This window comes from Monodelphis domestica, chromosome 1 (assembly GCF_027887165.1).
Source record: "Monodelphis domestica isolate mMonDom1 chromosome 1, mMonDom1.pri, whole genome shotgun sequence".
In the NCBI taxonomy this organism is placed as follows: domain Eukaryota; kingdom Metazoa; phylum Chordata; class Mammalia; order Didelphimorphia; family Didelphidae; genus Monodelphis; species Monodelphis domestica.
The window spans coordinates 465,412,205-465,434,586 of record NC_077227.1 but is presented as its reverse complement, the minus strand read 5'-3'; the positions used below and the strand labels follow the sequence as shown (position 1 = coordinate 465,434,586).

The 22,382-nt window shown below is 46.2% G+C and overlaps 1 protein-coding gene across 18 annotated transcripts in view; it reads left to right on the top strand.

Moving 5' to 3' along the window:
- Positions 1-17,580, top strand: part of RAPGEF1 (Rap guanine nucleotide exchange factor 1) — a 190,480-nt gene extending 172,900 nt beyond the window's left edge. For all 18 annotated transcript variants that reach the window (XM_056812613.1, XM_056812604.1, XM_056812603.1 and 15 more), the window contains 9 exons: positions 446-534; positions 4,049-4,234; positions 5,455-5,539; positions 5,733-5,827; positions 6,873-6,951; positions 7,070-7,171; positions 8,088-8,185; positions 11,278-11,406; positions 13,720-17,580. In XM_056812613.1, coding sequence (XP_056668591.1) covers positions 446-534; positions 4,049-4,234; positions 5,455-5,539; positions 5,733-5,827; positions 6,873-6,951; positions 7,070-7,171; positions 8,088-8,185; positions 11,278-11,406; positions 13,720-13,870 — 1,014 coding nt within the window. In that variant the 3' untranslated portion in view covers positions 13,871-17,580. The remainder of the gene's footprint in view (positions 1-445; positions 535-4,048; positions 4,235-5,454; positions 5,540-5,732; positions 5,828-6,872; positions 6,952-7,069; positions 7,172-8,087; positions 8,186-11,277; positions 11,407-13,719) is intronic.
- The last annotated feature ends 4,802 nt before the right edge of the window (positions 17,581-22,382 follow it).

Sequence of the window (22,382 nt, the reverse complement as noted above, 5' to 3'; positions counted from 1 at the left end):
AGAATCAGTCCCCAAGACCCTGGCTGCCTGGGCCAACCTTCCTGCCCTCTGGCCTTTTCTTTTTTTTTTTTAAACCCTCACCTTCTGTCTTGGAATCAATACTGTGTATTGGCTCCAAGGCAGAAGAGTGGTAAGGGCTAGGCAATGGGGGCCAAGTGACTAGTCCAGGGTCACGCATCTGGGAAGTGTCTAAGGTCAGATTTGAACCCAGGACCTCCCATCTCTAGGCCTGGCTGTCAATCCACTGAGCTACCCAGCCGCACCCTACCCCCCCCCCCCCCCCCCCGGCCTTTTCTAAAATTTATCCCACAGAAAACTGAACTGACCTGGCTGACAAGAAGAGCCCAGCTCCTTGGTTTTCTGTATCCTGAGGGACTCCGAGTCCTTCCTTCCCACTAGCTGTGTCCAGATTGGAGTTAACTTCCTTAGCCCATGCTCTACATATGAGAAATTCTGCCCCTTTCCTGACACATTTAAGAAGCGAGTCAGCAAGAATACTTTCTTCGTGCTGGTGCGGGTAGTGGATGAGCTGTGGTAAGCACTCTTGTCTCCCGCGGGGAGTGGGTCAGGTTCAGACAGCACGAGCCAAGGGCCTGCTCTGCGGACCGTTGCTCCGCTGAGACATTTCCCCTGCTGGGAGGGTTGGCTGCCGGGCTTGTGTGCCCCTTTCCTCCACGCCTCGTCCTGGCTTCCAGAACTATGGAATCTCATTACGAGCGTGTTGATTGTTTTTGTCCATTCACCTATCTGCTAGAGATAGAAGCTAACTGGGATCCGGGCCTGTATGGTCACTGTGTTCATACAGCCCCAAACCAGTAAGCAACAGCACGTCCTTTAATGCCACAGTCATTTGGCCTATCTGAAACCTGTGCTGTGAGGAGGCATTGCTGACCTCCCCCGGTCAGAGGAATGAGGCTCATCGATCTCGGGGGAGGGACTCCATTTAACAGACGCTTATCGATCGCTTACTGCGTGTAAGGCGCTGTCTGTCCTAGAGATAGAGACATCAAAACACCATTCTCAAGGATTCACAGTCTGCTGAGGGGAAAGCCATGAACACTCCTGGACTACAGGGCAGGATGTCACTGGGGCCAAGAAGAGCCAAGCCAAGGCCTAGGAAAATCTTGGGGCAGAGGAGACCCCTGGGGTGGGAGGGGGCTGCCTTGAAGAAAGATAAGGGACTTCCAGAGATGGGCATGGGAGTGGGCAGGCTGGGAGTGGATTGTCTTGTTTGACTGGAGCTCGGAGTGGTCCGTGCCAGAGAGCCGCATAGAGGGAGGCCAGGAAAGTATTTTGGATTCCGTTTGTGTCAGACCTTGAACGGCAAAATCAGAACTTATATTTTATTCAGTAGGCAATGGGAAGGGTTGAGAATAGGGGAGTAATCCAGTTCCTATGAGGAAGATTTGCTAGGAAAGCTGGGTTGGAGAAGGGACAGACCAGAAGCGAGAAGTCTTGTTGGGAAGCTATTCCAAGAGCCTGAAAAAAAGAGTTCATTTCTGGGAGAGTTGAAAGATGCCGGAGATACTTCAAAGGTTACACTGATAAGACTTAGCAAGTGATCGCTTATGTGAGATTAGAGAAAAGATTCAAAACTGCCTAAGAGGTAACACGTCTGGGTGACTGAGAGGCCCCTCCCACCCATAAAAGCAGAGAACCTAGTTGGAGGGAAGTCCATGAGTCTGTTGGTTTTAGACAGGCTGAGTTTGAGATGCCAGCAGGCCAGAACAGATGGGAACAGCTAGCCAAGAATTTTACATATGGGATTAGAGTTCTTGGGAAAGGGAGGGATCGAAGGTACAGATTTGGGAGTTGTTTGCATAGAAGATATAATTGAAGTGGATTAACTCACTAAAAGAGAAAATGTAGAAAGAGCCAAGGACAGAACCATGAAGTTATCCACATCTAAGTTGTGGGATGAATATGCAGAGCCAAGAAAGGAAACTGGGGTTGCCCTATAAACTTTCACTAGATGACAAAAATCAAAGGTGAAGTGTTTTGCTGGCAGAATACACAAGGTAGCCAAGGGGAAAGATGATATAAGATACCCCAGGCCAACCTCAGCAGCCCAGAAAATCATTCTTTGCTCTCAAAGAAATTATATCAGGCTTCCTGGTTAGTCCCCTCCCCCAGTCATCACCCTCACCACTGCCCATGTAATCTTTTTTAACAACTCTGATCACATCTCTCCTCTCCTCAGAAGTCTTCAGTGGTTTCTCATTGCCTTCCAAATTATACTTTTCCTGACATTCAGGGCTCCCAGTGGTCTAACTGCAACATACCTCTCTCACTTTATCTATCTCTGTTCCCCTTCACATAGCTTATCATTAAACCAAACTGGATTATTTACTTTTTGGATCCTTTCCCTTCTCCTTTGAATGAATGAAATTATATTAAACATTTACTATGTGCTAGGCACTGTGCTGTATCTCCTTTGTGCCTTTATTCACACTGTCCCACTTACTTGCTCCCATCCCTTGAAAAATATCTCCTCTTTCCCCTCCATCTTCCCCTGTTTAAGGACCAGCTTGGATATTACCACCTCTGTGAAGCCATCCCTGAACTCTCTATCCCATCCTGAATTGAAAGTGATTTTTCTCCTCAGATGTCTCCAAGTGCTCCCTCTGGAGTTGTCCATTGTAGTTATACATTCTGCCTTGTATGCACCTGTACGCCTCAGTTATCTCTGCCATCAGCTTGCAAGGTCCTTGCAGGGGCTCTTTATGTCCTGGTTTTTTCTTTGTACCCTCTGGTGAGTGAAATCTGAAATAACTGAGGAAACAAAGGATCAAGCATCTGAGAATACCAGTTTATTAAGCAGTGAACTCCAGTCACATAACAGATTGGGACCAGGACTCTTCACCTGGTACCAGACCCCAAATACAGGAGGAAACAAACAGGTTTTTATGCATTAAAAGATGACAATAAGTAAGATAGGCAACAGAATGTATAATTTGGTAATATGATTTCTAATTGGAGGAAAGATTATGGGCTTTCTGAATTGGGGGTGGGGGAGGAGGAGAGAAAACAGGTGTAATTTCCTGAAATCAGAAAAAAAGGTGCCGTACTCTCCCCTAGATGTCTATAGTCAATCAAAGTAACAAGGAAACAGTAATTGACCATTAAAGGGCCAGTTTTCAGATAAGTCATATACTTGAAATGTATAATTGTGAGAATTTTTTTTTTTGCATCAGCCTTAGGATCTGATTAGGTTTCTGGGCTACCTAGCCTAGGTGCTTATTAAGAGTCGCTAAGCAACAGGTAGAGTAACAGGTGGTCCAGCTTCCTAGCCACACAGGGTTAGGTTTAAACAATGCAATAACGTTTGCTCGTAATTACCATAATTGAATAGTTTTATCACAAGATGGAAACTGGACTAGACCCATAATTGAATGAAAAAGGAATTGAGCTGGCTCCAGAATTAAGTCACAAGATATAATCAGTGTGGTTCACTTTATTTTCCACAATTCTCTCTACCCATTCAGTCTTGCACACTATAAATGTTTAAACACCTTAGATTAAATTGACCTAAATAGCCACCGAGAACTATTTAAAAGAGAATTGAAAACCAGAGGCAGTAAAGAAAGGAAGAGGTGGGAAAAACTCTTAAGACATCCCAGCATTTCTGGTTCTGATGATTACTACCTGGTGAGCATGGACAGATTATTTCCTCTCTATTAACCTCATCTGTAAAAAGAGGATGTTGAACTCATTGATCACAAAAGTCCTTGGCAGCTCTATGAACTTATGCCCGCAGTAATCATCAGTTCTGCCTTTGCAATCTACAAACATTTTTGTTTGCAATGCAGACGTTACCTTCCCTTTGATTTCAAGATGAGCTCCTCTCCCAGAACCCTGTGCCATTCAAAGTCTGTTTCTCTTACCATGTCCACAGTTACAGATGTGACTGTTCCTTCTGAGAGTCCAGCATTGGCCCTCTGGACCCTTCTTGGCCACTTCTTTAAGATGAATAGCTACTGTTATATCAAAAATGATTCTGAACATGCTTCCTCTGAGTGATGCAAATCTGACCTTTATCCTACTTCAGCCTGGTGGAATTGACAGAAGAGATTCTGAAGCTGTTGATGGAGTTGGTTTTTCGGTTAGTGTGCAGTGGGGAGCTGAGCCTTGCCCGGGTCCTCCGGAAGAATATCTTGGACAAAGTGAACCAGAAGAAGATGCTAAAGTGTGCCAACTCTGACCAGCCCCTGGCTGCGCGAGGAGTGGCTGCCAGGTAAGGAGATAGCCCCTGCATTAACCTCCCCCACCTGACCCTAGGACTTCTGTCCAATGAATCCTCGTGGTCATTAGGGTAAGAGCCAGAGGAGAGACAGCCAAGTACACTGGATTGGGGGTCAGGGGGCCTATGGTCAAATCCTGGCTCCTCGGCCACTTCCCACCTGTGTGACCTCATGCCAGCACCTTAGATTTACAGGGCTTCTCTTTCTTCAGTTATAAAATAAGAAAGTTGGATGTAATGGCTTCTCCAATCCCTTCCAGCCAGTCATCATTGCTTTCCCAGCTGCCTATTTCCATCTACCATCTCCTCCACTGCAAGGCCTATATTCTGAGATATAAGTGTTTTGGAGAGCCTGCAACAAGGTGCCTCAAGAGATTGGTCCCTTTTGTTGCCCAGACTGCCAATCCTAGAGTTTTGTCTTGTTTAACTACTGTCCCAGAAAGGAGGATTAAGTCCCTTCTCCAGTCACACACAGTGGTCTATGTGAGAGGCAGTACTTTAGCCCACATCTTTCTGAATTCCTCCAAGGCCAGCCCTCTGTCACTCTGTCATGTTAACCTCTCGACATAGAAATTACTCTATTACTGTATTAACTCCCCTACCATGAATTCTCTTCAAAAGGAGATCCATGCAGGGTATCCCAAAAGTCTTACTGTGTTTTTAAACTCTTCTAACACTGCACTAATATTTTTGCTTGTGTGTGTGTGTGTTCGTCCGTATATACACTGAATAGTAATTAAACAAATTTACTGTTAGGCAGTCTGCCTTTGTAGAAGTTTCCTCATCTGGAAGCCCATACCAGTGAAGTCACAGGTCCAGCTCCTATGCTATTAATCTTTGTGAATGTAGTCAGGAAGGTGGATCAGACCGAGTCGTTGCCTCTCCCTTAGCAGTGTAGACTGTCAAAAAGGAGCAGGGAGGCTGGGATCCAGCCCTGCCCCTTGAGGGAAGAGGAGGCAGGTTTCTCTTCCTCTGAAATGTGAAGCATAGCCAGAAGGGGACATCAGTACCCTGCAGTAAAACAACCACAAAACCAAGGTCAAGTCACTGGCCCCACTGAGCCTCCATTTCCCAAGTCTGTGAAATGAACAGGTTGGATTAGATCCCGTCTGTGTTCCCATCCAAGCCCAACATTCTAAGTCCCTTTCTGTTCTAAACGTCTGTGGCTCCAGGGCTTTTAAATCTGACTCCTTGCCCCACCTGATCTTTTACAGGCCCGGGACTCTGCATGACTTCCACAGCCATGAGATCGCCGAGCAGCTGACGCTATTAGATGCTGAGCTCTTTTATAAGATAGAGGTACAAAGCCCAGGCAAGGAGGGAGAGGGAGGGAAGGGACCAGAGGAAGATTTAAGCAGGGCCCGAGACTCTTCATCCCTTGAGAGGCAGCCCATGAGCTGTCAGGGAAGGGCTGGGCAAGACTCTTGAATTAGAGGGGGAAATCAAGGCATTCCAATGTCTGGTTTCATTCCTTTTTTTTCCCTCCTTTTAGATCCCAGAAGTTTTGCTCTGGGCCAAAGAGCAGAACGAAGAGAAAAGCCCTAATTTGACACAGTTTACTGAGCACTTTAATAACATGTCCTACTGGTAAGGAAGGGCATGGGGGCCTGTCGGCTGCTATAAAGCATTTCACCTTCCTTCCTCTCTCTGAAGTTCACAACACCTCATCCCCTGAGCCTCCTGTTGCCAAGCTTAGGTGCACATGCCCACCTGGGTACACTTTGAAGGCGTTAGGAAGTGACAGCACTCATTATTTCAATTTTTTCTAATTCCTTAAATGAAACTGCCTTACAGGCATGTAATTCTGAGCCTCAAGGAAACCAAAGCCAACCTAACCAGACTAGCTGTCCCGGCTAGTCAGCCACACCCTAAATAGAGTAGGGTTCTATCTCTGTGAACAAGGGAAGGACACTTAGCTGTTCTGTGTGTTGCAATTCTATTTAGGCTTCCATGGAAGTCTTTCCTTTGCTGTTCTTAGCACTTGGGAATATATTTACTTTTAAACCCGGAAACCCATTGTTTAACTTTGACCTCAGAAGCCCTAAAGAGTTCCCTTTCCTCTCAATGAAGGATTGGTTTCAGCATAAGTGAGACAGCTAAAGCTCTCTTATCCATTGATGGATAACTACCTTCCACTACCAAGGCATCTCATCATTTTCATTAATTTACTCATTGGAAGACTTGAGACTGTTCTGAGTGAAGGTAACAAGGCCAAAGGATTTTGACCCTAAAGAATGCTTCTTAATCCAGGTGTTTCTTAACCTGGGATCCATAGACACTATGTTTCTCTGCATTGTTCTTCTAATAAATCATCTCTTTTATTGGCTCATAAATTTCTCAACAGAGAGATAGAATCTTCTTTCTCTCTTTTTAAATCTTCTTTATGGGACCTAATGTAGTGTTCTCTGTCAGTCAGGTTTTCAGTCAATACCAGCTGGGTAAGTAGATGAATAAAAGAAGAGAGCAAGGGATGGATGGATGGATGGATGGATGGATGGATGGATGGATGGACGGACAAGTGGACGAGTAACCTTGTAGGAAGATGGACTACCAGTCATATCTCTGATTGGATACCCACAATCAAAATTAAGTTAGGAGTGACCTCAGGCTTCTTTTGATTCCAATGTCACAGGGTTCGTTCAATAATCATGCTGCAAGAAAAAGCCCAGGACAGAGAACGTCTGCTTCTGAAATTTATCAAGATCATGAAGGTAACTTGGGCTTAGATATAGTCCATGTTGTTTCTTGCAGACAGCCCTTTGTGTTACATGAAAGTTTTTTGTTTCTAGACAGTTCCCCCAATGACAAAGGTTTCATTTCTCTCTGTAGCACTTGCGGAAGTTAAATAATTTCAACTCCTACCTGGCCATCCTTTCAGCTTTGGACTCAGCCCCCATCCGAAGGCTGGAGTGGCAGAAACAAACCTCAGAGGTGAGCTAGGATGTGGGCCTCTGCTTTCTGAAGTTTTAGTAATCCTTTAGTAAGAAAGGAGCCAGTCATTCATCCTTTAACTCAACCAAAAAACTATGCATTAAGGGCTTACTATACACAAGGCATTCACAAGTAAAATATAAGCCTAGCCCCACAGGTGCTAAAACTTTGACCCTCCTTCAAGGCCTATCATGACACTGTATGCAACAGGCATATAATAAATGGTGGAAATGTTGAAAGGACAGGGTGGAAAATTTGTGATTATTTTCTTCTTCATCAATGTACTTTATTTAGTTGAGTAAGCAAGCATTTATTAATTAAGCACCTGCAAGGCACCATGGATAACAGGGGCAAAAATTAAGCCATTCTGGCCCTCAAGAAGATTACATTTTACCAAATAAGACACGGATTTACTAGCTGTGACCATGCACAAGTCTCTTTACTTTCCCAGGTCTCAGTTTCCTCCCCTGTAAAATAAGGGGTTTGGACCAAATAGTCTCACTCTAAAGCTCTGATCCTATAATAAAGAGCTTATAAGATTTTGTCATTTTCAGGATTTCTCTTTATACAGTGAATCCAATAAGTGTCATCTGTGTGCCAGCTACTATTATGGGATATGGCTGATAGAAAGTCAAAAAATGAAACAGTTCCTGCCCTCCAGAAGTTTTCCTTCAGAGATAACATAAAAGTAAATACCAAAAGAGAGGAAGTGTGGAAAGATGGGAGAAGGAGGAATCAGGAAAGGCCTCATGGGGTTTCTAAAAGACAAAAGAAGAAGAAAGCAAGGAACACCAGTGCTTAGCACAGTACCTAGCACATAGTAGGCACTTAGTTGAGTGAACCAATGAGGCGGTGCTCCAACACAACACTGTACCACTTTTCACATTTGTCTCTGTGCTATGTCCTCCTCCTCTAGGGCCTGGCGGAGTACTGCACTTTGATTGACAGCTCTTCCTCCTTCCGGGCCTACCGGGCAGCTCTCTCCGAAGTGGAACCTCCCTGTATCCCATACCTGTGAGTGATGTCTTCTTCAGGCTCAGAACTTGATCGCAATCCCATCCCTTCCCTCATAAAGCCCAGAAAGGCAGCCTTTAAAAGAGCATCTTTCTCCAGGGGGGAAGGCTTGGACCTGTGTGCTGACTTTTCTACCACCAAGTTCCTTTGTGAATTTCCCTCTGATTATGAAATATCTCTAGATTGTTCCTTAGAGCTAGGCCAGGCTGCAGAGAGAATTACCTTCCCTCTTGTCCTGGTGCTGGCCCATTGCCCCTCACAAGTGTCCAGATGTCCAGACCTGGAGTAAGAGAGAGCCTTGCTGTGGTGCCAGGACTGAGCTCTCCTTCATGATGAATGTGTACATGGCTAGTCTAGCCCTCATCACTCAGATAACTCTCCCTCTTCCAACTTTTTTACCTTGAATTTTTTTATTGGTAAGTTGTGTCGATGTACCATACAAACCCCTACATAATTCCAATCACATCCTCCCAAACAATAAGGCAAAGTATAAGTAAAGTTGAAGTTGATTGCAGACACAGCCTTCCCATTCCTTTAAAGAAAGGGCCTAGTATACTTGTAAATGAAAGTCCAATGTTTATGTAATGTAGTCCAATGTTTTAATCAGATTATTTTTGCCATTTAAAGTTGTCTCCATTTACATGTAATAATCTAATTATTCATATATGCCTACTATGTGCCAGAAGCACTTTATAAATACTGTCCCAACAGAGGCCAACAGGAATTAAGTGACTTGTGTAGGATCACACAGCTACTCAATGTCTATACCACCAGCTGCTTGCAATAATTGTCTATATTGCTCTTTGGGGCTTTGCCTTGTCCACTCTAAATCACTTTGTTTATGTCTTCCCATATCTTTTTGAACACTCCATTTGCATTTATAAATAACTCTGTTTGGAATCTTTTTATATAGACAGGTCTTCCCTTGTTGCCAGGCATTGTCTTGGAGTATGAACTCAGTAATGAGAGTGCTGGACTAAAGGGAATGAGCAGTCATGTCATCTTTCTGGCATAATTCAAAATCTCTTTCCAGATTAATTGAGCATTTCACAGCTTTACTAGCAGTGAATTACTGTACTATCTTCCCTCATCCCCACCAGTACAGACTTTTTTCTTCTGTTATCTTTGCCTAGTTTGCAAGAATGAGATGATAACAGATTTGTTTCCATTTTCTTTTCTATGATTATTCATAATTTTGAGCATTTTTAGATGATTGCTAGTACCTTACATTTCTTCTTTTGAGAACTTTCTGTTTATATTTATCATCACTTCCTGTAAACACTCCCCCCACCTTACTTTCAAACCTCATTTTACCAATTAAATGGGGAACTTAATTGTTCCCATGTTCCCATGCAACCCTAGATAACCATAAAATGATTACCACCACAAAGACATAATTACTTCCCTGTAGTGGAGCCTGTGTGAGTTTGATAAGAACAGTTGAGTTATAAATAGTGACCAAGCCCTTCTTTTGCCAACCAGGGCCCATTCACAAGTCCAGCCTATCATAGAGATTTCATAAGACATCTGGAACTGTAAAGTACCTTAGAGATCATCTAGTCCTGTGCTGGGGAACCTATGGCACATGTGCCGGAAGGGGCTGCTCCCCTCCCCTTCTCCACATATGCCTGAGGACATTATTCACATGACCCACCCCTCTGCCCAGCAATGGGAGTGTTTCCTCACTTCCCTCTCTGCGATAAAGGGGGTGGGGTTCACATGCAGCATGAGGGTTGCAGTTTGGGCACTTGGTCTGTAAAAGGCTCACCATCACTGATCTAGTCCAAACTTCTCATTTTACAAATGAGGAAATTGAGGCCCAGAGAGGTCATGTGATCTTCTCATGGTCACCAGCTGGTTGGCAGCAGAGGCAGGATTCAGACATCTAATGGGTCTCCTGCTGCTACTACTAGACAAGGCTATTATTGAGAGTCAGGAAAACTGTGAAGAAAATAAAACTCCCAATTTGATAGATGAAGAATACATACAAGGGGTAGATATATAAGCAAATCCAGTCTTTGTTGTTTTGTTGTCATGGAAATAGCCTGGCTTGCAGGAGCTCCTGCCACTGTAATCTTTGTTGAATCCAAATTTCTTTTTTTTTTTTAAATATATGAATTTTCCTTAATAGCAATCCAACAAATGTGAGTATCTCAATTTACAAAGAACAGAAAACAGGAATGGTTGGGGGCATAAGTAGAAATTAAATTTAGTAGATTAAGAGCTGGCCTCCAAGGCAGAAAGACCTAATTTTAAATACCAACTCTGACATTTACTGGCCATGCTGTCCTGGGTAAGTCACTTAACCTCTCAGTCTTCCAGCCAGCTCTTTTAAGACTCTAAGTTGGGAGCAGGTAGGTAGCTAGTAGATAGAGCACCAGACCTGGAGTCTGGAGGGCTTGGTTTCAAATCTGGCCTCAGACACTTCCTAGCTGTGTGCCCATGGGCAAGTCACTTGATCCCAGTTGCCTAATCTTTGTAGTTCTTTTGCCTTTGAATTAACACTAAGACAGAAGATAAAGGTTTTAGAAGGGGGGGAGGGGAGGCTGTAAGATGAAGAAAAGGTGCTAATTGTTGTTAGAGGGAAGTTCCTTTACCAGGGAAAACACAGGTCCAATCGCCAACCCCCATGTCAAAACTACATGGTAGTAACCGAACTGATCTGCTTGTCTATATACTTCTGCTCTCATCTGTGTATTTATTAATATTTCATTACCACTTCTACTTAAATTTTTTCTTTTGTGTAGCGCCAACCATCAGCTAGATTCCTGTGCCACTCCCCACCTCCATCCAGCTCTATCAAAAAATAAGTAGGAGAGGCAGCTAGGTGTCTCAGTGGGTCGAGAGCCCGGCCTGGAGTCGGAAGGACTTGGCCTCAGATACTTCCTAGCTGTGTGACCCCAGGCAAATCACTTAATTCCAAATGCCTGGCCCTTAGCACTCTTCTACCTAAGACGAAGTTATTGGTCTTTAAAAATAAAATAAGTAAAAAATAAATATAGTCAAGCAAAACAATGTCAGCTTATTTCCACAGAGAATCTACCCAGATCTTGGCCTTTCACACTAATGAAATGCCTCATTTGTCCTTCTAGGGGCCTGATTCTGCAGGACCTCACCTTTGTTCACCTCGGAAACCCAGACTACATTGATGGGAAAGTGAATTTTTCCAAACGTTGGCAGCAGTTCAACATCCTGGACAGTATGAGGTGCTTCCAGCAGGCGTAAGTTCTGCCGAGCAATGCTGCTGCCCCCCCAGTTGTCACCCTGTGGTACTTCCAAGATGTTCTTGGGGACAGCTCCTCCCATCACCACTGCAGGGCCCAGACCCTCCACATCTCCTTCAGGGGACATTATTTCCTGAGCTTCTGTGGCCAAAAGGATTATCACCAGATGGCCAGCCTCAGGGGAAAAGCCCTTTGGGTCTTAACAGTGCTTGTCCTTGTCCTTGGTAATGGTGTCTGGTTGGGCCTGGCTCTGTGACTTTTCTGGCTTGGTAGTAGAGAACCTTGTAGTTGATGAAGCACTTTTCATGTTATTTCACTTGGTCCTCGTATCTCAGTGCAGGTAGGTGATCTGAGCAGGTGAGGCTTTGAAGAAGCTATATGAGATAGCAATAAAACCAATAAACTTGGAGTCAGGAGACTCAGGGGTTGTGGGGGAGCCCCAGAATTGGAATAGACCTCAGAAGCCAGCTCCTCCCTGAGCAAGAAGGGTTCCCTCTCTGAGATACTCAACACGTGGCCAGTCAACCTTTGCTTGAAGACTTTCACTGAGGAGGAATCCCCAACTACCTCAGTAGGCAGCATGTTCCACTTTGGGACAGTTCATTGTTAGAATATTATCCCTGAGGGGGCACCTAGATGTCCCAGTGGATTGGGAACCAGGCCTAGAGCCAGGAGGTCTTGGGTTCAAATCTGGTCCCAGACACTTTCTAGCTGTGTAACTGTGGGCCATCACTGAGCCACCTAGCTTTCCCTTTCTGACGTTGACCGCTTTGAAGTGGAATCACGTCTTCCAATCTGTCCTGTAGCCAAGGGTACAACTCATAAGAGCCAAGTGATCTGAATTCATGAAAAACATGAAAGTGCTCCTTTTATTATCCCCTTAACTTATCTTGGGTACCAACTCCCTATTGGCCATTTTTGGTTCTGCCCTTTTCAGTCCAAAGGTTATTTTCCTTGGTAGAGAAAATAGAATAGAAGTTGACCAAGTTCTTCCTTCTCTCCATCATCCCATGCTGCCACCTCCCCCCTCCCCCCCCAGCTATGCAGTAATTCTACCCCTTTCTTTGTTCTTTCTCTTTTCCTCAATGTAGCTTTTGTTATGATTTGTTAGACATAGCTATCTTTCCTGAGCTTAGCTCATTCTACCCTTTAGCACTCTTGTCATTACTCTTACAAGACCATAGAACAAGTTTTTCAGATCTGGCTTGGTTGGTGAGCTCCCTGTGCATCCACAATTGTCTCTTTAGAAAACTTCCTGTTTTCTTTCTCACTGAAACTATTTTTCATTGTAGCTTCAGATCTTCATTCTTAAATTTCCCATCTCATCCTGAGCTAATTTCCCTTGCAAAATTTTAGTTTATCAGCAGTTAGGTAGCTGTTCTCTGAACTCTTTGAAATCTGCCCTCTCAGAATGCAAAGTGCATGTATAATTCCCATTTTACCTGTCCTTTATCAGAAATTATAAGGGAAAATCATCCCTTCCTCCTAAGGTCCCCATCATTTTCCCTTTAGTAACCAGTTTCTCCTTGTGAGTGACAGTTAGATCCAGGATACAATTTGCTCTGTCTTTCATCGAGAGATGAAATTCTTGACTCATAAACTCTCTGGAGCCATTGCTTCCTCATCTTGAAAACAGAAGTAATAAAACTTCCTCTTCCTACCTCCCAAAGTTGTCATAAGAAAAGCACTTTTAAAATCTTTACATGTTCCTCTAAATGTGATTCGTTATCATCATCGTAGGTGTTGAGTAACTCTGGAAATTAAATGACTTAACTGCATGACATAGAGTAAGTACTGGAGTCAAAAAATAGAACCTTCTTGCCCCCTGACACCTTGCTCCTTCCACTTCACAGAAACAAGTAGACTTTGAAGCGAAGGTTTCCTAACCCTCTTAGAAGCCTTATGCTAGGGCCATTCAGGGAGCAAGATCAGAAAGAGAAAAACTCTTAGAAGTCACCTCCTCCAAGACTCTAAATGAACACTCTAATGCAGATACCAACAATGTGGAAATGGGTTCGAATCAGGAACACATGTGATACCCAGTGAAATCACATGTCGGCTATGGGAGAGGTGGTGGGAGGGGGGGAGGGAAGAAAAGAAAATGATCTTTGTTTCCAATGAATAATGTTTGGAAATGACCAAATAAAATAATGTTAAAAAAAAAGGAAGAAGTCACCTCCTCCAGCCTCCCACGTAGGACAAGACACCCTTTTATAGTTGCCCTGACACTGGTTTGGAGACAGTCTTCTAGGTTACTGGGCTTGCCAGATTTCTGCCTCCCCCATCCCACTTTTGTCTCTGCTTTTGCAGACATTATGAGATCCGAAGAAATGAGGACATCGTGAACTTCTTCAACGATTTCAGTGACCACCTGGCCGAGGAGGCCCTATGGGAACTCTCTCTCAAAATCAAACCCCGGAATATAACGAGGCGAAAAACAGACCGGGAAGAGAAAACCTAGGAGGAGGAGCAGCGAGCGAGATAATCGCTCAAGAGACACACAGAAGGCAGCTATAAGACTGGAATAGACATTTGAGCCTGTTACTGGACAACTCACCCCAGCGGCAAAAGAGGATTCTCCACCCCACCGACACCCCTAACCCCCAGGTCTGCGAATGCCCGATTCTCAGAGCCAAATAGCTTGTGCTTGGGCCTCCTGCCCAGTTGGACAGCAGCCCCAGAGCCCCAGGGCCAGCCCTGCCAGCCAGTGCAGGGAATTCTCCACGTCCACTTCCATTTCCCCCAGATGCAGTCAGAACTTCACTCCATACCTATAGGGAAGGAACTCCAAGCAGATCTCGTACAGTCTTTGTGCCTGCTTTGTGACCTGGTATGTTCCTTTTTGGATGAACGACGGATTGTTTTCAAGTCCTGTTTTTACTCTGTGGCAATGGTCGTCCCAAGCTCAGGCAGCAGAATGAGGGAGGGGTGCCCCTCCCCACCTTGCGTTTCTTTGGCTTTCCAGAAAGGACAGTAGGGGCAAAGCAGCCTCCACACCTTTGGTGGTTAGGAAGGGTCTGGTTTCTGTGGGGATTGTCTTTGGAATGTGTGCACAGGCTGAGGAGAGAATTAAAGAGAGACTTTCCCAAGTAGTCACAGTCTCCCTAGGCCTGCAGAGGGGCTGCCATCTAGCCAAGAACTGTGGTATGTGTGCCAAGGTATCATCTCTTTCCCGTTCCCATACTTGGCTCTTTAAAAGCGGAGGGTGTCAGACACCTCTCTCTTGTCCCTGTACATGGTCCTGCACCTCCAAAAGGCTGCTGTGGTCTGGGATTCCCTGGACCCTGGACTTCCTAGTGACAATACCAGGCCCGGCTTCCTGAGGCATGGAGTGCTGTTGGATTATAAATCCTACTTTTTAGTTCCCATCCGTTGCCACCCCCTTCAGGTGCAGGAGCAAATATCTGTGAGAAAAGGGATGCCAGGATGGGAAAGTCCAAGAAGTTCTGATCTAAACAACGAGGCCTTGGAGAGGTAGACTTGGTCAGATGCAGGGGAAGGGGTTATTTGGTCAGATGGACAGAAAGGGAAACTCCACTCACTCCCCCAACACCCCCTTAATACTGTATCACCGTCCCACACCTCAGAGGCGCCTCTTCACTTACTGATTCTTATGGCGCTTCCTTTAAAAGCCATGCGCAGAGTCAAGGAGAGGGGCTTGGAGTAAGGCAGGGCTTTACCATTAGAGAAAGAAATTCTGGATCAACTTCAGTTCTTGGAGGCTCATTTTCTGGAATGAGGGAAGATTGTCTTGGCTCGCAGAATCTGATTGGAGAAGGAGGAATAGGTATGAAGGATGTTTCTCATATTCTGTTTCTCTCTTCCCTGATTTGCTGCCAGCCAGCTTGGTATCCTTCCATCTCTGGAGAACCATAAGCCCCGCTGATCCCGACTTCTGTTCCCTCATCTGTTTAGTGCGTGCCTTAAACTTCACCTTCCATCCTCTCTCCACTTCTCTTACCATTTCCTTTTTCTGGAATACTCCAAGGCCTCTTGGGGTGACTCCACTTGGTCTGGTCCCAACAAAGCCTTTCTGCCAGGATTACGTCATATATTGAATCAACTTTTTGTCTTTCTTTAGGAAGAATTCTATTTCTCAACAAGACTCACTTTAGGTGAGCCCCTTCCCTATATAATAGAGAGGAAGAAGGCATGGCTTTGGAAAGAGCCATGGCTGCAGGACGCAGGGTCCCAAACTGGCCATCTCACACATCAGGCTTCTCATCATCTTTGTGGTTTTTCTTTGAATCCACATTAATACTCCTTCCATGCTGCTTATGGAAGACACAGTTGGCTGCATAATTTGACAATCCAGCAAAGACCTTGAGGAAGGGAATATGCAGACTTATTTTAGGAGAATGTTAGACTCCCTGTGGGGGTGGAGGGGCCAGTAGAGGTGATGGAAACCCTTTTGGTGAGACAGAACCAAGGGCTTCACCGTGAAGGGAGTAAAATCTTTCAGCAGTAGCTTCATGTAATGTTCCCCCTCCCTGATGGGACATGGTCTAGCAGTTGTCTGGGGCCTTTGCTGCTTGCAGCCCCAGTTTTAACATGAATGGAACAAATTCTTAAAAATTAACATCTGTTGATTATTTAAACAGATGTGGGAATTTTGTTTTGTTTAGAGACAACCCGGACGCTTCATTTTGCCGTCCACATGGGCCTTTTGGCATCTTTTGTCAAGAAGTCTTTTTTTTTTTCCTGTAAATAGAGAGAAGAGAAAAAAGGAATCTGTGAAAAGTTGGGCAGGTCAAGGGCTGGCCAGCAGCCAAGGGCTGTGGTTCTGAAAGAGTCACTTTATTATTTAAAGCGTGCATTCTAGTTTAGATGGCTCATTAACAGTATTGTTTGTGTGAGTTGTTTCTTTTTGTTCTGTTTTCTTTTTCTAAGTCGTCCTTTCATTTCAACCTTTTTCCAGCTTCATTCCCATACCTGCCTCTGGACCCTTGGCTTTGGGGGGGAAGGGTTGCCCATGGAATGTTGGAGTGTGCCTGCATGTGTGTGCACACATGCTCAAGTGCTCATGGGTGCTTGTGAAACAAATAGGTGCTTAGTGGGGAAGGGGAGGTCCCACCTTTGGGTCCTGGAGTGTAAGGTGACCCCTGGGGTTCAGGAAGGGCTCTAGCCATCAGTCTCTGTGCTGGCTGGCCCTGGCATGTTGTTCTGGGGTTTCTTCTTCAAAAATAAAACCCCAAATACCGCCCCGCCCCACCCCAGTCAACCCCAGCTACAACTCATTCTTGTTGCTGGTCTTACTTCCCCAGCACTGAGTGAGGGCTTCCCCTCTCCTCGCCCTCCCAGTCTGGATGGAACCATTCATCTGGGCCTCCCTCTGAGTGGGCAGGGAGGCCCTGCCCCCGTCCTGGCCCAGATTGTTTTCTTGGAGCACTGTAGGGGGCGGAGGAGGAGGAGAAAGAGGGAAATGTCTTTGCTCGTGTCTCCAAATGAACTGGCTGAGACTGCCCAGGATACAGTCGCTGCAGGGTGACGAGTCAAGCAGGTAGCACCCTGTCCTCCCACCACCTCCTTGTCTTTGCTATTTGTGGTCTGAGCCGAGTGCCTTGGCGAGCCCAAGATGGCTCATCTGAGCTGTCAGAGGTGGAAAGGGATCCGCTCTAGGTGTCCCTGACCCGTGGCCCATTGCATGAATTCAGAGTGAGGTGCAGTATTTTTAATTTATTGGTGAAGATTTGGGCCTTCCCTATACCTCACCGTCAGAGTCCCCCTTCCAGCCTCTACCATTCTCTAGCTCAGGGCCACAGACCTGGGATCGCCTTCCATCTCTCATTTCTTCCGGAGGGGAGTGCTACCTACTAGGACAGAAAGGCTCAGGGTTCATTGCCTTTCCATACAGAAAGGGGGGGTCTCCTCTGCCACCTACGAGTGCCAGGCAGGGGTGGCCCAGGGCCAACGGGGAGCCCATGTTTGAGCCGGAAGCCCCTTTAGAGCCTCCCTTCTTCACCCCCTGCCCCCCTCCCCCGTGTTACATTGTACTATATAACCCCTACTAACCCATCCCAATAGCGACATCTCCCTGCAGACATTTCAAATGTGTAACTTTTATATTAAAGAAAAATAAATACAGATGAAAGCCCCCAGCCTAACGATCATGTTTACAGTGCATCAGTGCATGCAGCCGTGTGTGCGAGATTAAAGTGACAATCAAACACACCCTCGGGCTGGGCCCGCCTCCTGTGTTCTGTGGCTCTCCTCTCTGGGGGGATGACTCCGTGCTGAAAGTGAAGAAGTGAAGAGCCTCTGTTTCTGGGCCTTTGTGAGGCGGGTGAGAACGGCCCTGGGGGGGTGTCCCTCAAGCAGACGGGGCATTGTGGGAGGGATTCTGAGCCTGAGAATGCCCTGTAAAAACCACTCAGAAGTCATCAATTGGGGCTTCCCCTCCAAAAGTAAACTAGAACACTTCCCATCTCTGTCCCCTATTTCACCTTCTGTCATGGGAGGAAGACCTAACGTCTTGGCTAAATGTGTGGGTGGAAGCATCCAGGTGGCTCAGATAGTGCTGCACCTGGAGTCAGACAACAGCTGTGTGACCCTGGGCAAGTCACTTAACCTGTTTGACCTCATTTGCCAGAGAAGGAAATGGCAATACACTCTGGTGTCTTTGCCGAGGAAACTCTGTGGGAGGTCACAAGGAGCCATATGCAACTGAACAATAACAAAAATATTAACCTGAAAAACCTTAAAAGTTGTTCCTATACGGGTCTGTTCATGGAGGCAGGCAGATTGTCCTGGGAAGAAGCACAGAGCAGCTGTCCTGGCATTCCCAAGGAGCTGCAGAACACAAGGGGCTTCTATCGATTTGGGGGGGGGGGAGTGGAGACCTGGCCATCCCCTCAGGAATGAAGCACTAGCCACTGGCTAACATGGTAGGGAGAAACCTGGAAGCCATCACCAGAGGTTTGGGGGATATAAATGCATTGGAGGGTTTATTGTTCCATCAAGAGGAATATTGGTGGGGTGATTCTAGCAGCTAACCTGGCAATCCCATGATCTATTGGATAGAGTAAGGAAGCCCTGAGTTCAGGTTCTGCCTCTGACTGTGACTGAGCAAATTATTCTTAGGGCTGTGAACAATCCCAAAGACAAGACCCTGCTGAGAAGGAGCTGGCCTGCCTTGGCAGAAACAATTCCCTTTTCCCAATTTACAGATGAGAAAACAAACCCAGAGAGGATAAGTGACTCTCCTAAGGCTATACAGCTATGAATATCTATGGCGTGATTTGAATCCAGGATGCCACATCCAGCTCCTGTAAAAATTAAAATTAAATCTCAAATATTAAAATGTTATATTTAAGGGAGATTTATTAATGATCATTAGAAGCCAAGGAACAGAGGATACAAAATAAAGACCACGTGCCCATGGCTGATCAGCCAGTTCAAATGCCTGCCTTACCACCACCAAGCTCGGAACAGGAAGTAAAGAGACAGGACCCTCCATGTCCCCTCCTAAGATTCCCTGTCTACAGGAAGTACGAAATTTGGTGGGCTCCCAGGACAAGTAGTTGTTTTTTAGGGTAGCAGATTTTCAATTATATATTTCCTATACACCACGGAGTGTTGTCCCACCTCCAGAGTTCCAAAGGGGGAGTTGACCATGGCCTGTACCATCATGCTCCTTCTCTGAGGAGGTGAGACAATGAAGGGGGCAGCATCAAAATGCACCTGGCCCCATTGAGAGCTGGGAAATGGATTGGAGAGAGATTGGAGATAAAGGTCAAAACAGGCCAAAGAGCTGGGATTTCCTCCTGTAGACCAGAGCCCCCCCCCCCCAACCTCCTCCTCTCCAAGGCAGTCTGTCGGGCATCCCCTGCTTCCAAAGTCTGCACTCTTCTTCTCCCCCACCTTCCCCACCCCCCATCCATTTGGTGCCTACTGATGCCTTTGGGAAATCTACCACCCCCTCACCACTGGGGCAGATTATTTGATTAGTGTGAGGGATCAAAAAAAAGTTTGGAGTTTGGGGGTAATCAGGCTGGCCTCTTGGTCCCCCCATCCAGGCCCCATATTGCACAGCCAGAATGCTAGATCAGGGGGAGGGGAGGCAGGGGACCCTAGAGACCTCTTCCTTTTGTGAATGCTGGAACAGATCCAAGTTCTACCTCATGCTCCAGGAGAGGAGCATTTTATTTTTATATTTTTTAAACCCTTACCTTCCATCTAAGAATCAATCCTATGTATTGGTTCCAAGGCAGAAGAGCAGCAAGGGCTAGGCAATGGGGGTTAAGTGATTTGCCCAGGCTCACACAGCTAGGAAGAAGCCAGATGTGAACCCAGGACCTCCCATCTCTAGACCCAGTGCTTTATTCACTGTGCTACCTAGTCACCCTTGATTTGAGCTGATTTTTTTTAAGCCCTCGTCTTCTGGCTTAGAATTAATACTCTGTGTCAGTTCGAAGGCAGAAGAGCAGTAAGAGCTAGGCAATGGGGGTCAAGTGACTTGCCCAGGGTCACCCAGCTGGGAAGTGTCTGATATCAAATTTGAACCCAGGACCTCCCGTCTCTAGGCCTGGCTCTCCAGCTGCGGCTGGGACACATGTCTCAAGCACTATGTGCCAGCTGGGCATTAGTATAGTATATCCCGGAAACGTACTATACTGTACTGGGTAGAGTCACTGTCTTCCCAAGTCCCAATTGTTAGTCCGCTCCTCTACCTTTCCCTTCTGAGCCTCGGGGCCAAAGCGGGGCTTTCCCAGCATCTCTACCCGATTTCCTCTCTTCTCCGCGGGCGCTAGGGGCCACGCACCAGGGAGGCGCCGGCCCCCGATTCACGCTCCTCCCCCCGGCCGAGACCCCCACCGTGGCGTCGCGCCGGGGATCCTCCCTAGCTTCCCGCAGGCCATAGGATGGAGTTAGAGACAACGCGAGAAGTGAAGGGGGGATGAGCGAGCGCCGATCTCTTGCCTTTCACCAAGGACAGCACGTTGAGCGCCCGCACCATCCAACTCTCTGTTCCTGCCCTCTGGGAAATGGCGCGGGATAGAGTCCCATCGTGCCCCTGGCCCAGAGCCCTACCGGCAGGCTTTCCTTCCATTGTCTCTGGCCTAGAGCCGGGCTATCTCCAGAAGAAACGCCACAGAATGGGGTAGAAGTCTGGGTTCTGGCCGTCCCCTCCCCCTCGCCACTAGACTGTCAGTTCCTTGAGGGCAGGGCCAGGAGCATCCCTCTAGAACTCTCCCGGACCTCTTGTGGATCTCCCAGGCTCGGGACCGGACCTCCGACCTATCCTCGTTAAGCTCCCATGGGGGGAGGGGGGGAGCGCTTCATTTCTCTGAGCTTCGGGATTATTTTAAGGATCAGGTGAGATAATACACGTGGCACTGCAGTGTATGCAGGGGGAATGCATTTATGGAGGAGCTGATTTGGGGAAGTAAAGGAAGACCACCCATACCCAGGCCATAGCCTAGGAAGCTGGGAGTTCCCTAAGGAAGTTGTTGGTGTCAACAGGAAAATGGCCGGGACTTAAATCAGTTTAGACTATCTGAGCTTGGAGTGGATAGAGAGCCAGTGGATAGAGAGGGGAGGTCCTGGGTTCAAATTTGTCCTCAATTACTTACACACCTACTTAATATGTGTGACCCTGGGCAAGTCACTTAACCCCTGCTGCCTAGTCCTTATTCTTTTGCCTTGGAACTAATTTTTAGCATTGATTCTAAGGCAGAAGGTAAGGATTTTATATATTAAGGAATCCACCAACCTCAGTCTTCCCACTGAGAGATTAGACATGAGCTGCTATACCCTGTGTAACTCCCTTATTTTCAGATGAGGAAACTGAGGTTTAGGAAGGATAAGTGACTTGGCTAGGGTAGTTCCCTCATCTGGGAGTTCTCTAAACAACTGAAATCACCTGTCCAGTTCCTATCCTTAGCTGATCTATAAATTACTTAAAGGTGGGAACTATGTGGATTTCATCTTTGTGCTAATTTTTAATCTTTTTTTGTTTGTTTAAACCCTTACCACCTTCCACCTTAGAATCAATACTGTGTATTGGTTCCAAAGCAGAGAAGTGATAAGGGCTGGACAGTGGGGGTTGAGTGACTTGCCCAGGGTCACACATCAAGGAAGCATCTGAGGTCAAATTTGAACCCAGGACCTCCCGTCTCTAGGCCTGGCTCTCAATCCACTGAGCCACCCAGCTTCCCCTTAAAAGCTGTTAATAATAGTCATAATAATCACCAGTCAGAATTCTGTGGCACTTATGAAAAAAGAACTCTGTCCACATCCAGAAGAACTGTGGGAGTAGAAACGCAGAAGAAAAACAACTGCTTGATCACATGCTTCAATGGGGATATGACTGGGGATGTAGACTCTAAGGGATCACCCTAGTGCAAATATCAGTAATATGGAAATAGGTCTTGATCAATGGCAAAATGTAAAACCCAGTGGAATTGCACAAATAGCACAGGAGGGGGTGGGAGGGGGGAGGAAAAGAACATGAATCATGTGACCATGGGAAAAAATATTCTAAATTAAGTAAATTAAAATTTTCAATTGAAAAAAATTTTAAAAAATCACCAGTCAGGTCTCCTGAGCACAAGATTAGCCTTCCTTCTATTGTATCACATTGAATAAAGGCAGCATGGAGTAGCATGGTGTATAAAGAACCAAGCCTGGAGTCGGAAGGTCCTTGGTTCAAATGTCACTTCAGACCACCCAGCTGTGTGACCCTGGACAAGTCACTTAACCTCCATTGCCTAGCCCTTACCACTCTTCTGCCTTGGAACCAATGCTAAGACAGAAGGTAGGGGTTTATAAAAGGGTAATTAATTGTTGATTTGTATTAAATTGCTCTTTGTTCTTTCCCCCACAGAGCCTGCCACAGCTTAGATACTTTAGAATTTGCTGCTGTGTTGATTGAAGTTAATTAAGTGGGGAGGAGAAATGAGCATTGCAGAGGCCAATCTTCACTTTCTCCAGACCTGGCTCCCAGAGGCCACTGCGCTTTGAAAGCATCCATG